Source organism: Pinus tabuliformis, chromosome 4_1 (genome assembly GCF_031772625.1).
Source record: "Pinus tabuliformis cultivar Carrire ecotype Pingquan chromosome 4_1, CPIR1, whole genome shotgun sequence".
NCBI classification, from domain to species: Eukaryota; Viridiplantae; Streptophyta; class Pinopsida; order Pinales; family Pinaceae; genus Pinus; species Pinus tabuliformis.
Window position 1 is genome coordinate 505096720 of NC_142303.1, and position 15369 is coordinate 505112088.

General features: G+C 39.6%; 1 protein-coding gene across 4 annotated transcripts in view; it reads right to left on the reverse strand.

The window, feature by feature from the left end:
* Positions 1–1758: 1758 nt before the first annotated feature.
* LOC149176757 (uncharacterized) overlaps positions 1759–15369 on the reverse strand; it is a 130569-nt gene continuing 116958 nt past the window's right edge. For all 4 annotated transcript variants that reach the window (XM_089423176.1, XM_089423178.1, XM_089423177.1 and 1 more), the window contains 3 exons: positions 2546–2739; positions 2153–2433; positions 1759–2060 (listed from right to left, as the gene is read on the reverse strand). In XM_089423176.1, coding sequence (XP_089279302.1) covers positions 1907–2060; positions 2153–2433; positions 2546–2739 — 629 coding nt within the window. In that variant the 3' untranslated portion in view covers positions 1759–1906. The remainder of the gene's footprint in view (positions 2061–2152; positions 2434–2545; positions 2740–15369) is intronic.

A 15369-nucleotide genomic window follows, 5' to 3' on the forward strand; every position in this document is an offset into this window, starting at 1 on the left:
GACACTGATGCTCCTTTAAGAAGTCCACAATCCTGAATAAATTTGCACAGCAAAATCAACAAATTGACACAAAGTAAAGTGCAACATGCTCAGGATTTTGATTCTTAGTTTAAGCAAAAGTTCTCAATGAGTAGCTTCCAACTATAAGATGTCCGCAAACTTTGTTCACATGGTGATCAAGGAGAATGATACAATAACCAAAAATTTGAAGACATGGATATTGGAAATCAAAAATCTCATCATGTGACCATGTCTTTTATTAAATCTCATGTTACACAAAGTAATTATGATCTTTGGAGTCTTGTAAAGAATATGTGCATATAAAAAATAGAAGGCAGTTTTTGGGATATATGCATAGATGAGTTTAGACAAATAAAGAACTAGCAATTTTGAAAATTTTAGATCAATATTTTTTTTGTAATCTCATCATTTAACTTCCACTATAACTTTTATAATACAGATTCTCCAATTTTTATCAAAATAATAATAATATTTTTATTTAAAATGATATAATCCTAAATTCTGAATTGGCTAATATAAATAACCAAAAAAAAATAAATTTTTAATTTTACAATTTCTTAATTGCAATATAATTGTCATATACTTTTATAATTTAATGATAAAATAAATAAATCAATCAATCATAAAATTAATTTTAATTGAATAATAAAAAACTATTAATATTGTTTTTTCTTCCAGAATTCTTGTTCTTAAAAAATATACCTATTTTAGTTTTGGAAAGTTTTAGACCACAAAAAGATTACTTAAACCTATCACATCAAAAGATAACAACATTTATCTTAACCACTCTAACTACATCCTATTAAAAAATTAAATAATCAAAATTATCACAATTAAAACAATAATAATATTTATTATGGGAACGGAATACAGATCAAAAAGATAACGATATTTAACTTAACCACTCTAACTAGATCCTATTGAAAAATCAAAATTATCAAAATTAACAGAACTGTCAGGAGACGAATTTGAAACTTTGTACTTCACAGTACAAATCCTACTTCACAAACGAAAAACCATACGCAAGAGAATATTCTCTATCAAAGAAACCTTTGAAGACCTGACACTTCACAGGAACAATAGAAAATACAGCACTTGTGAAAAAGAATGCTCACCAGATGGATTCATCATCGACTTTATTGGATCTTCTTTGATGTGTGCATGGATGTTACATTTCCGCCTCCACGCCAAAAGAACAGTTCGAAAAGATAGACGCTAGAGAATACATTATCATGTCCAAACATTAGCATGTCTTCGAAAATGATTCTACAAGCCATTGACAAATATAAGACAATACACATTTCCAAATCCGGCTTAAGACACCATAGCATTTGTTCATTAAATATGGATATGTAATTTGTAGCATATATATAAAAGAGATCATGGGATATATTCAACCAGGACCATAAACAATGTAGAATTGTTAAATAAATTTGATTTATGGTTAACTGGTGTAGTTTTGGCTATTAGTAGGGGTGATTTGTGGTATTGAGCTTATGGCATTACATGTTGGTGTAGTTTTAGGTATTTAGTATGGGTGACTTGTGATAATGAATTTATGGTATTACATGTTAAAGTCGTTGAATTTATGGTATTACAAAGTTGTTAAAAAAATTATGTACTTTTCATTGTATTAAATTATGATTGAGCGGTGAAAACTTATAATAAAAAATTTAGAAAACCAAAAAATCATAGTGAAAATCGATAAACCTCAGCAAAATTAAGATACAGTAAAAATCAACAAACATTTTTTTCGCAGATGTTTGCAACACTGATCATAAGCCTTTCTCCATTAAATATATTCAAAGATGAATGATATACATGCCCATATGCATGTCCACAGAAGTTTATGTACACAAAAAAAAATTGAAATATATGCAGATGATTATCTTCGGCTCGTTTCTTTCTCCCTTGGTTGGGGTGTCTTTTGAGGCTCATGAACAGCCATGTCTATGCCACTATTTTTCATGACCGAAGACAATTCCCCAATTGAACGAGGCATCTTATTTTCCTTTGGAAGTATGTCGTCTGCCAAAAGCCTGCATGGTGTGCATAAGAGATGATCGCTACATTAAAAATAAACACACTATATTCGGAACTTACATGCCATGTTCAAGAATATATGTCTTACCTCAAAAGAGCTGTAAAACTTGTGTCTGTCAATCCATGCGTGACCTTCAGGTTCCACAATGACATAACTGTCTCCTGTACTGAAATTTTTGCATCTGGGTAAAGAGGCGTAGCAGCCAGCTGAGTCAATGGAGAATTATCAACTTTACCATCGGTTGTGAAATGGTCGTGCAGCGGTTCATTTACACCAACCTCATTTATGCCATCCATAGGTGTATTCTGCTCTTGCCCGTCAGATTTGATATCATCATTGTTACTCGATTCTGGTGTGCTAAGGGGCGGCTAGACATTGAAATGCAATTTCTAATAATTAGTAATAGAACAAAATATAAAATATGTATACATGATATTGCTTTTGAGATATAAAGGAGGCATATCAGTACTGCAACCCAACCGTATGGCGTCCATTCCTTTGCAAATGCACATCCAAAAGACGTCTCTTTGTCAATTTCCTATTTGCGCACTTTTTGCATGGACAGACGAACTTCATTTCCCAATATGCGTCTGACCCTGGAGGAGGAACTGGGGGTTGACCATCTGGGGATAAATGTTCAGAAGATGGTGACATATTTTCCCGCACCATGCAACCTGTCAATATAATTATAAGTTCAGCATTTTAGAATCACGTAACACACGACACATCCTTGTTCAACTAAAATTTACATTTATTCATATAACACAAGACACATCCTCATGCCAACTCAACTTCACTTTGATTTACCTAAGATTAAGGTCTTAAGGCATCACTTTTTACTTTTTCCTCTTAAGGAAAATTCGAATTACAAGGATAACAATGGCCTCCACGATCTTCAAATGCTCGTTCTCCTTTGGCTTTTCTTCTTCTATAAAACCTAGGGCTGTGATACATGCTTGCTCTCTAGTACTATGCAGTAGTGCGATAATGTGCGATGGACTATAGAAGCATGGTGTTATTGTAGGATGAATCGCCATAGAGGTTATGAGTTAGGGCAAAAACCAATTTTCGATGTGATATATATATATGGGTCTTACAAATGGAGAATGTTAAGGTTGCAATGATAATTTCAAAATAGATTTTTTTATGGTTGTAATGATTCTGGAACTGATCTGGGCATATCTAGTTGAAAGTTTTTTTGAATAGAGAATTGGTTTTGTCAATTAATTGAAGTTTTCTTGAATAAAGAATTGGTTTTTTCAAGTAAATGAAACTTGTATAAACATCTTGGTTTGATAAGAATGTAAACTTTTCCTATGTTGAAACCCCAATATGTGAATTTCTTAAATCTATTAAAACATCACATATTTGTCTTGAATGAGGAAAATGGCAGTGTAAAGGCCTCACTAGGAAGCAATACTGAACATTTACATGAGTGGTTTTGGGAGTTCATATTTACTATTGGTGTCATCAAGAATAGGGAGAAATTACATTAGTCAGACCAAGTAACACATAAGGTTAATATATTTGTTTCAAAAAAAGTTGTGGGTGCAGCAAGCAATCTGGGCACAAATTCTAGGGTTTGTGAAAGCAGTTTTGAGGTTATCTAGATGTAAATCTTTCTCTTCTCCTCTCTTGTGGGGAATATTTTGCCCTTATGGCAGATAGTGGCTCACATGGTGGGGCCAACTCTCCAGACAGGCTTCCCCTTTTGAGGGTTCATGTATCAACCTTCAAAGAGCTCACAGATGTAGCAACAAAGAGAACTAATAAAAACAAGAACATGCATGCTTCGAGGTTTGTAGAGATAAAGATAAGATAATTTTATTATGTCTAACAAATGACCATAAAAGTACGTCAATGGGAATAAAGAAGAGTATAATCAGTATAAATAGTGTGAGAGTGAAAGTACACCTCCTACAAAAACCTCAAAATTACATAAAGAAAGAAGGAAACAAGCAGTGATACTGTCACAACACACATATAAAGGACTATGGCACAACAGAAAATAATCACTAGCCTGCCAAGAAAGGATGAGTGATATAGGAAGATTTGGCATTGGAGCAAAAGATGTCAAGGACTCTTGAGTCTAATGACTCGTGGCGAGGAAGGTGAACTAGGCCCTAGCTCGCTATGGAAGTCCCCTGGAACCAATGTTGTGCTCAACGATATGATACTTGGGGTGATGTAGGAGTGACGGATACTCCTAGTATCTGAGGTCTAAAGAAATAAACTCTATATAGATCTATGGTCGCTCGTATGGAACTACGAGGTAATCGGATGAGCTGAGAGCACCCTACTTTGGAATTGTTTGTAGTTGGTCCCTCTAGTACTCTAAACACAAGTGAACTAATGTATCGTTCGGCATCGCCAAACTAGTCTCGATGGTATCTGTCAATCCCCCAGAGGGAGATGTTGAGAAGAGACCCAAATCTCACACTTCTATTGTCTAGTGCACCCTAAACTTCTTCTCGTCGCTTGTAGTTCTAATCTGGCGAATCCACATGAAAGTATTAGGTGATCATCGTAGTCATCCCAAGGCAGGGCATGGTGTTCAAGTATTGAGATCTGTGGCTAAAAATATCCCTAATGAAGAGAGCTAAGCATCACTCGTCCTAGTACCTGAAGAAGCTAGAGAGGGAGCTTCTCAAATTTCAATATAGGCAGTGCCTTTGATCTCACAGTATAGGGGGCACCTAAAAATGAGGTGTATCTCTATCTCTGATTCATGTAGGTGGCATATTTGACAAATCCTATCTGACCTTGGTATATGGTGGTCAGCGCCTATTTGAAGTGTACGAGAACCAACTCAGAATTGTCCCAACAGGACCCTAAGTGAATGCATCCAATGTTTGCATGTGTAAGGTGAATGGACTCTAATGTCATCCTACAACTCCAAATTCGTTGGAGGTGATGTCCAACTGACCTAAACATACAATTTGTAGATATCATCTCTAATGGTTTGATCCAATATATGTCGAGTCGATAAGAGATTGCTTGACACATCTAGGGAGAATCTAAATGGGGAAACACACTCTAGGAGATAGCAACTACAGGTAAGAGCCTCCAATGAGCAAACAGCAAGGTAAGGGTGTTGAAGAATCTAGGGCAATATAACATTAATAATTCTTCTAACTATGATAATTGTGTGTGATGCCTTTTTACTTATTAGGATTAATTTCTTCTTCTTTTTATTATCTTGTGTTCTTCAATCATCAAACAGCGACCAAAACAAGAAGATCAACAAGATACAAGTACATAGGATGTAGGCTCCAAGCCAGGGCAAAACCTCTCCTCTTGAGAGGAAAACCTCTTTATTGACGAATACCAAGAACTTTGACCAACACTGAAGCACTTCCAAGACCAAGATCAGCTTCTCCATAATGTGCTTGCTTTACTGCTTTCCAAACCCATCAAAATTTCTTCTGACAACACTTCCTTGACCTCCAACCACAAATTTTCTGCCCTAATTGCATATCTGCAACTTTGGCCCCCTGGCAACAGCGGCTACTTCGCACGTGTGGACAAGCACTGCTTCTTTGCCTCCAGCTATCTTGCTTGACCTAGTTTGACTTTTGGATCTAGAAGGGGACTTTGTTGGCCCTTCTTTCAACCATTTTTAATCAAATCAAACCCTCACAAGGAAACCCTAGCTTGACTGCAGAAACCCTAGCGAAAAGCTACAAAATTTCAGACTCCTTCGCACATGTCAAGAGAAAGAAAGGGAGAGAGACCTAAAACATTTCTTCTTCTTCTTCTGCCTTCTACACTATCCTTTTCTGCTTCTTCCTTCGCTTGAGAGAGAGAGGATTGATCGTATCCAAAAGAAGTCGAACTGTCTCGTATATATAGGCTTCCCAGGGTATGAGTTCCAGCTTCTAGGTTGACTTGACGTGCTGGCAAGCCGACTTGTTCTTGGAGGGCTCAATAAAATACAAAAATAATTATTTTTACAATTTACAGGATGCCCGATGGGGTCTTCATATTATGACAATGTCCCTATTTGACTTCTTAACCTAGGACAATCTAGAAGAACTTTCAATTAGTGCTTGACCTATAAAACAAATTTCTTGGGCAAGAAACCCAAGCTCAATAATAATAATAATCATTTTTCTTTCTTTTACAAAATACAAGCAAAAGAATATTTCATATTTACGAAGAACGAACCTAGTTATACTTTCTTCAACAAGGGGTACCTCTCTCTCCCAGTGGCAAAATCTCTGAAAGACATGACTCTATCAAGGAAAGAGACCAAATTAAAAATGACCTTGAAGTGAAATGGGTGGACACCAAACTTTGCCTGAATAATGGGCTATGGAATTGTCTACTTACAGCAGTTGATGCATCTTAGAAGAAAGGTTTAGATCAGTGTTGCGAAAATTGCGATTTTTTCGCTGAAACGATTAAATCGACCTATTAAATCAGTGATTTCCTCATTTTGAAAAAATCAGCATTTAATCCCGATTTTTTCGAAAAAAATCTTCATTTTTGTATTTTTTTTTTTTTTTTTTGTCGATTTTTACCGATTTTTATAATTTTTTCCGATTTCAAACCCTCGTCGATTTAATATCGATTGCGATTTTCGCAACATTGGTTTGGATATCTCCAAGTTGAGCTAATCTTTCTACAACAAGCTAAGCCCCCACACTTCAGAGCCATAAAGAATTGTGGGTCTGATAATCACCTCCATGAGATGTACTGAAACTGACTCTAGAAATACTATCTCTTAATGAGGGCAATGGAACTATATCCTTCCTTGACCCAAGGTTAGAGGGCCTGTAGCAAACCAAAATAAGGCCTGGTGAACTATACCCCCAAGTAGGTGTAAGGTGTGACAATCTCAATCTCAACAACCCAATAGTAGAAATGTAAGTATATAACAGATCGCTTCAATCCATTGAAGACCAAAACCTTGGTTGAACCCAGGTTGACCATCAACTATTGAAAGTCACAAAACTTGGACAGTGCGTCAATTTGTCTCTACAAGCCCTTAAGGGTAGAAGCCATCTATACCAAGTCATTAGTGAAAAGGATCAAAATCAATATCTAGCATAGAAGACTTCCAGCTCCCACCTAGATATGCTCATGTATCAATATAGATCTTGAAGAGGGTCAACAAGAGGGACAATCCTTGTTTTACCCCGATGGTACCCTAGATAAAATTGGAAAGGTCATTTGCCATCTTTAGCCATCTCAAAACCAAATACAGTCTCATAATGGTTGTCAGGAGGGTCTCAGGTATACGAATGTCGTGAAGCCCTTGTAATAATGCCTTCCTCGAAACTGTGTCAAATTCTTTCCAGACATTTACAAAGCAACTATAAATCTTTGAACAACAATGATGAGCCTCCTCAATAATGGCTCAGACGGTGAAAATGTGATCAATCGTCTAGTAGTTTCGTTGAAAACTTGCTTGTCCTCGAGCTCTAAGATGTCAACTCTTCAACTCTTCAAAGTCCACTGGTTGACCATCAACTATTGAAAGTCACAAAAAGTTGGACAATGTGTCAATTTGTCTCTACAAGCCCTTAAGGGTAGAAGCCATCTATACCAGGTCATTAACGAAAAGGAGCAAAATCAATATCTAGCATAGAAGACTTCCATCTCCCTTTTGGATATGCTCATGTATCAATGTAGATTTTGAATAGGATCAACAAGAGGGACCATCCTTGTTTTACCCTGATGGTACTCTACATGAAATTGGAAAGGTCATTTGCATCCTAAGCCATCTCAAACTGAATACGGTCTCATAATGGTTGTCAAGAGTGTCTCAGGTATGTCAATGTCACAAAGCCTTTGGAATAATGTCTCCCTGGAAACTATGCCAAATGCTTTCCAGACATCTATAAAGAAACTATAAATATTCGAACAACAATGATGAGCCTCCTCAATAATGGCTCAGAGAGTGAAAATGTCATCAATCGTCTAGTACTTTAGCTGAAAACTTGCTTGTCCTCGAGCTCTAAGATGACAACTCTTCAACTCCTCAGAGTCGACTCGTGTAAGATTGTGGCATAAAGCTTGGAGAATGTATGACACACCATGATAGTTCAGTAGATGTTCAAACTAGAACTGCTCCCTGATTTGTGGATTGGATGAATAATGTATCTTTTCCGAGTGGGGGGAAACTTGAACACACAAGGTTAAATAAATCGACAATATAGGACTCAAGAGATTGGATAACATGTTTAAGGAATTTAGCTTGAAGCCCTTCCTCATTTGCTACTCTATTAGTACTCATAGCTCTAACAACTCTCTTGATGTCCCTCTCAGAGAAATGTTGGTATGAGAAGGGCGGAAGGGGATGTTAATAACAGGTTGTCCAAGAATGTCATAAAGGGAGGTTATGTTGGAGAAAAGGGGTTGGGGGTCAAGGTCAAGATGGGATGGTGTCAAGGAAAAATAGTACACCAAAAAGCTTTTGGGGAGTGAAAGAGGACCTAGAAAGAAAGGTTCACTTTTACGATGAAGAAGTTGATGGTATGTCTTGCGAAGGCGAGCAGAGGAAGATGGGTCATGCATGAGGGTGAGACAAAGTTATTTGTGAAGAGAATTACATTCATTGTTGAACCAGGGGTTCATGGAACAAGAGCCAAGGGGAGGTTTATGGGCATGTTGACAAGTACAGTACGGGTAGGAATCAAGGGTTGCCTCACAAGGACAGTGGAAAGTATCTTGTATTTGGTTATGGTTGTGCCTACTAACCTAAAGTGGGAAATGGAGGGGAGAAACTCTGTGAGGCAAGTGATGTAGGAGTCAACGTAATCTCTATCAAAAAGGAAGGTAGCCTGGGGGGTTAGTGAGGTGGATTGTGGGTGGAGAGAGAGAGAGAGAGAGAGAGAAGGTGTGGAGGGGATCGTCTACATCTTGAGAAATGTAACTAGTTTTGGTCTTCATAATTATTGTACTCATTTCAATATGTATGCTATGTACAAACAAGAAAAGAAAAGAAAAAGTTATTATTATTAAAGCATGGATTTCCTGCCCATTATTGATGGTCTTCTAGGTAAAAGCATGTTCTTCGTGCTTCTAGGATTTGCTAGGTCTTAGGATTTATTGTCATGAGTCACGGGAGTCAACATCATGTTTATAAGACCGTTCCAGGCAAAATGTAATTCTAAAATGAATTATTTTTTAGTCTAGAAAGTCCTGGAAACTCCAAAAGTACAAGTCAGCATGAAGTTGGCCTAAAGGAGGGAATTCGACCTCTTGAGAAGGCTATATAAAGAAGCAGTTTGACCTCATTTATGGCACACTCACTCCACAAGTTGAATCTGTAGCTGGGAAGCTAGAAGGAGAGTGAAGGTCTAAGAGAAGAAAGAAGGACGAAAATATCTTGTTTTTGGGATCTAACTCTCTCACACGTGTAGGTTTTAACCTCGTACAGAAATTACCTGCATACGAATTCTAAAACACAAAAAATAAACAATGCGAGAGCATAATTCATAAAACACATATACACAGAGATTTTCCCCTAGATCCCAAAACCAGGACTACTAGATTGATTTTTCATTATGTTCCTTTCAATGTTACAATACATATATATACATGCTGAAGCATCCAATACCATGGAGCGAAAAACCATAGCGCTCACAACCATGTGCGAAAACCATGCACAAAGCCATAGGTAGCTTCGCCCCACCTAATATAGGGTCCAAAAAAAAAAATCCCAGGGGGGCTACCCATCCCCCATGTGACCCCCCCACTGCGCAACGAAGGAGGGGCTCCTCCCCCCTCTAACCCCCTAGTTAACTAGGTAGGCTAGTCGTGGAAAGAATATAACACAACCCAACATTCTCCCACTTGTTTTCTTTCCACAGGGGGCCACAGGAGAGCTTAGTCGTTTATCCAGCCCTGCAACATCCATTGTTTCTCTACACCAAGAGAACTTCTCAGAGCTCACAGATTTTGTCAATGCATTTGCAGTATTCTTCAAAGTGTCCACCTTTACCAGCAACACCTTTTTGTCTTCTATCATATCCCTCACAAAGTGATACTGAACATCAATGTGCTTTGTCTTTGAATGGTAAGCAGAGTTCTTTGCCAAGAAAATTGCACTTTCACTATCACATTCTATCCTTATAGCTCCTTGTACTAACCCCATACTTGAACACAATCTCTGCAACCAAACTGCTTCCTTGCTTGCATGAGTGGCTACCATGTACTCTGCCTCTGTAGTTGATAGTGCCACTACAGGTTGTTTCTTACTCACCCAACTGACTGCACCTCCAAATAGGTTAAACACATACCCACTTGTAGATATTCTCTGATCCATATCTCCAGCCCAATCTGCATCAACAAATCCACTAATATCCAAAACTCTGTGCAATCCTGGTCTTCCTTGGTAGCACAAACCATAATCACTAGTGCCACACAAATACCTGAAAACCCGCTTCACTGTCATCCAATGCTCCTTCCCTGGTTTTGACATAAACTTCTCAATACTCCCACTACATGTGCAATGTCTGGTCTAGTATAGACCATCGCATACATCAGGCTACCGACTGCATTTGCATATGGAACACGGGACATGTCCTCTTCCTCTTCTTGTGTCTTGGGACACTGTTAAGCAGATAACTTTACATCTACAGGAATAGGAACTTTCACCTGTTTACTATCCCGCATATTAAACCTTTGCAATATTGTCTTGACATACTTCCTCTGGTTTAATCAGAGCTTCCTCTTTGCCCGAGTCATAGTTATAGTTAAGTAAAGAGTCAATAAAGCCCATATTAATAATTGTAAGTGGTTAACGCGCATTTAATGAAGGGACCATAGTTAGTTGCAAATGGGCCATGGTATTCGATAGATGGTATTAATAAGAACCATGGTATTGCCCCATGGTATTTCATGTATGAATCCTATATAAAGGATAGAGACTCCCCTCGAGGAGCATCGTGTCTTAATTTGTAATTGAGCCCAGCCCTATTGGAGGTTGCCCCCTCGAAGAGGCAAGTGAACATTGCTTTTTGGATAATAAAATACTTGTTGTTATTTCTCATTGTTCTATGTTCTGGGTATATTTCTTCGCATATTTGGTATTCTGGTTTCGTCTTGCGGGTTAAGAGCATAACAAGTGGTATTAGAGCGCTTTCCAGGGTCGGTGGGATCTCCAATTTTTAGCAAAAAAAAATTTGGCTAGAGACGTGTTTCGGCGTCTTTAAACCATGGGATCTGTCGTTGAGCGCATAAACCTACAGATTTGGGGAGGCATGCACGCAGGAAATACAAGAGGTGGTCACGCTTGTTGGACTCCCTTGTAACCCCTGTGGGTACCCCTTCGAGTAGTAGCACATTAGACAGAACCGTGCACGCACTGTCTTCCAAGTACCCTCTGGGTATATCGGAAGCCCCCTACCTCCCTTGAAACCTCGCCATAGCTAAACCATCGGACGTGTTGCTGCTATAGTACACCGAGAACAGCACTCGGAAAGATTACTTGCGCGTACGATAGAGTAGTCGGGTTGTACATCTAAGGGTACAGTTGATCCTCCTTGGTTAGTGCCCTGAAAGATTAGGCCAAGTATTACTATCAGACCCTTATGTATATTGTGATCTGTAGCACCTGACACTCCTGGAGACCATAGTTCCCTTCTTTATCTCTAGATCACTCATCATCTTTGCCAGATCAAATCTCGTAGGTGGGGCTTTGTTGCAACAGCAGCAATCAGTTTCGCCGTTCAGATCTATCAGATCAGCCATTCAAATCTATCAGATCCATCAAATCCGCCATCCAGATCTAGCAATTTGGGCTCTGTAGCCGTCGCAACAATCAGACCGCCATTTAGATCTGACTAATTGTGTGGGTTCCTATGCCTGGGCGTGATTTTCGCAGGATTTTGGGCAGCACTGAATTTTCTGGGATTCGGCCACTGCAGTATTCCTAAGCAAGGAGTAAAACTTCGTTCGAAGTAAAAAACAAGAAAATAAAAGGAACAAAGAAATTAAATTAAAAAATATATAAATAAATAAATAAAATAAAATAAAAAATTGAGACCCCCGGACGCTTATTGGAGATTAGCCCATAAGAATCAGGTCGACGAGCTGAGCAAGGTGGTACCATTCAATTGTTAGTGCCAAAAATTCCAAGCGGTCCCAAATTTCAAGTACATCGGATCAGTGCATGGTACAAACTAGAGCTCAAGCTATGGCCAATGAGAGGATTGACAACCTTGAATCACAATTGAAAGATGTACTGTTACAACTAAAAAAACTTAAATGAAACACTCTCAAAGGGCAAGATGGAGGAACGCGCGGAGGCATATATTGGCAATGAAAACATTGAGGGCAAGTCTAGCCAGTCTCTTCACCTCTTTGGCACCCACCAACAATCCCAGCCGCGACCACCCAAGCTGGACATGTATAAATTTGATGGCTCTCACCTGGCCACATGGATAGCACAAATGGAGCAATATTTCACACTGACTCACATCATGGATGATGCGACTCAACTTAGTGTGGGTAGCATGTACTTGGACAATGAAAGATGGCAATGGTGGCAATGGCATCAACGTTGCTATGGAAGGCCCTTGACTTGGCAGACATTCAAAAAAGCTCTTACGGATCGCTTTGACCATGAATCTAATTTTTTGGGTCGTCTCACTAAGCTCCGACAGACAAGAACAGTGAACGAATATATTACAGCCTTTGAAGCCTTAGCTTTCTGCACAGGAGGTCTACACGATGAGTTCTACGTGGAATGTTTTGTCAGTGGTCTCAAAGAAGCCATACAAGCCCACGTCCGACTGCAACACCCTATCTCATGGCTGCATGCTTGCAAGATAGCTCGTGAAGTAGAACGTGCGTTAGCGGCCCAGTCCAATCGCCCAAATTTCATAGCCAAGGGTCACCCCACCCAGGCTCAAAGCACTACCCAAACACTCAAGGTTCAAAAGGTGTCACCAGCAGAAATGGCAAAAAGAAGAAAGCAAGGATTGTGTTACTACTGTGATGAGAAATACTCCCCCGGGCATAAATGCAAGGAGCCCAAATTCTTTCAAATTGATGCTACTGATCACAGTTCATCGGAGGAAGCCCCACCACTTAAGGAACCAGAGGAGGAAGAAGAGGACAACCAGCAGAACACTGTACCTGAAGAACCAGTTATCTCGTTGCATGCTTTGGCAAGGATTTCTTCTCCCCAAACTCTCAAAATCAGAGGTTTTATTAAGCATCGCCCAATAGTAGTCTTGATTGATAGTGGCAGTAAACATAACTTTATCCATCAAAGAATCGCGGAAGCAATGCATTGTTTTGTCCGAGCAGTTTCTAACTTCTAGGTCCAAATTGCTGATGGGGGGCAATGAAATGTGAAGGCCGCTGTGAAAATGTCAAACTTCAAATAGGTGATTATCAGTTAAAGACCCACATGTTTGCCATAAACATGGGAGGGTGCGACATTGTCTTAGGTGTTGAATGGCTTCGCACACTTGGCCCAATCACAATGGATTTCCAGGAGTTATATATGAGCTTTAAGCAGAACAACCACACACATACCCTCTGCAGACTCCAGGCAGGAGCTCCCTCTATCATCAACTCACATCGGATGGAAAAATTGTTAAAAAAGGGCCACCACGGAGTTATAGCCCAATTTAATGCCATCCAGGCCTTCGAATCCAATTCTCTTCATATTCATCCTGAGATGCAACAGATCTTAAACAACCATATGCCAATCTTTGACAAGCCTCATGAGCTTCCACCCTCGAGAGGGGAACATGATCATAGCATTACTTTGGTCCCAGGGGCCCAACCAGCAAATGTGCGCCCATATAGATATTCGTTCGCCCAAAAGAATGAAATTGAAAAAATCATCAAGGAACTCTTGGAAGCAGGGGTCATTCGTCCCAGCATTAGTCCTTATTCATCATCAGTGGTCATGGTGCTCAAGAAAGATGGGGAATGGCATATGTGTCCAGACTTCAGGGCCCTCAGTAAGTTGACGATCAAAGATAAATTTTCCATCCCGGTTGTCGATGATTTGCTGGATGAACTAAATGGGGCTCAATTCTTTACTAAGCTCGACCTTCGCTCGGGCTATCACCAAATTCGCATGAAAGAAGTAGACATTCCAAAGACTGCTTTCCGAACTCATGAAGACCATTATGAGTTCCTGGTCATGCCATTTGGTCTTTATAATGCCCCATCCACTTTTCAGAGCCTTATGAACCACCTGCTCAAACCATATCTCAGAAAATTTGTCCTTGTTTTCTTTGATTACATCCTCATCTACAGTCGCACCTGGGCCACACGTCTTCAGCATGTAGATCTGCTCTTGCAACTTCTCCGCAAGCATAAATTATTTGTCAAGATGTCCAAGTGCTCTTTTGGCATGGAATAAGTTGAGTATTTGAGCCACATTGTAGGGCGTGAAGGTGTCAGGGTGGACCCCAAAAAGATCCAGGCAATGCAGGATTGACCTCAACCAAAGACCTTGAAGAGCTTGAGAGGATTTTTGCGTCTCACAGGCTACTATCGCAAATTTGTTCGCAATTATGGTCGCATTGCTAGGCCCCTCACTCAACTCCTCAAGAAAAAATCATTCCTCTCGAATGATGAAGCACAACAGGCCTTTATAGCTCTCAAACATGCCATGTGTTCCACTCGAGTCTTAGCACTACCTGACTTCACCAAATCTTTTGTGATTGAATGTGATGCTTCTGGTACGGGTATTGGGGCGGTCTTAATGCAGGAAGATCAACCCTTGGCCTTCATGAGCCAACAACTAAGTGGGAAGAATCTGGGACAATCTACCTATGAGAAGGAGATGATGGCCATCTTACATGCAGTAGATACCTGGCGACCATACTTATTGGGGCGACGTTTCCAAATCCGCATAGACCATCAAAGCCTTAAATATTTTCTGGAGCAATGCCTATCCTCGCCACAACAAAATAAATGGCTCGCCAAAATGCTAGGATATGATTATGAGATAATTTACAAGAAAGGGCGCAAAAATATTGTAGCAGATGCGTTATCCCGCCAATTTGAGGAGGAAAGTTCCCTGCTCGCAATTTCCCTTCCCATTCCAAAATGGATTGAAGAGGTTTTTCACATCCCTGGCTCTCCCAACTCATTAATCAATTGCAGGCGGATCCAAATTCCACAACGGGCTACTCATGGTAGGATGAGATTCTTTGCTACAAGGACAGAATCGTAATATCACCAACATCCACCCTCAAAAGCCGCATTTTGGCGGAGTTGCACTCATCTCCCACTGCAGGACATTCAGGCTTTCAGAAGATCTATGCTCGCACTCGAAGATCATTTTTTTGGACAGGCATGAAAAAGGACATTCTTACTTTTGT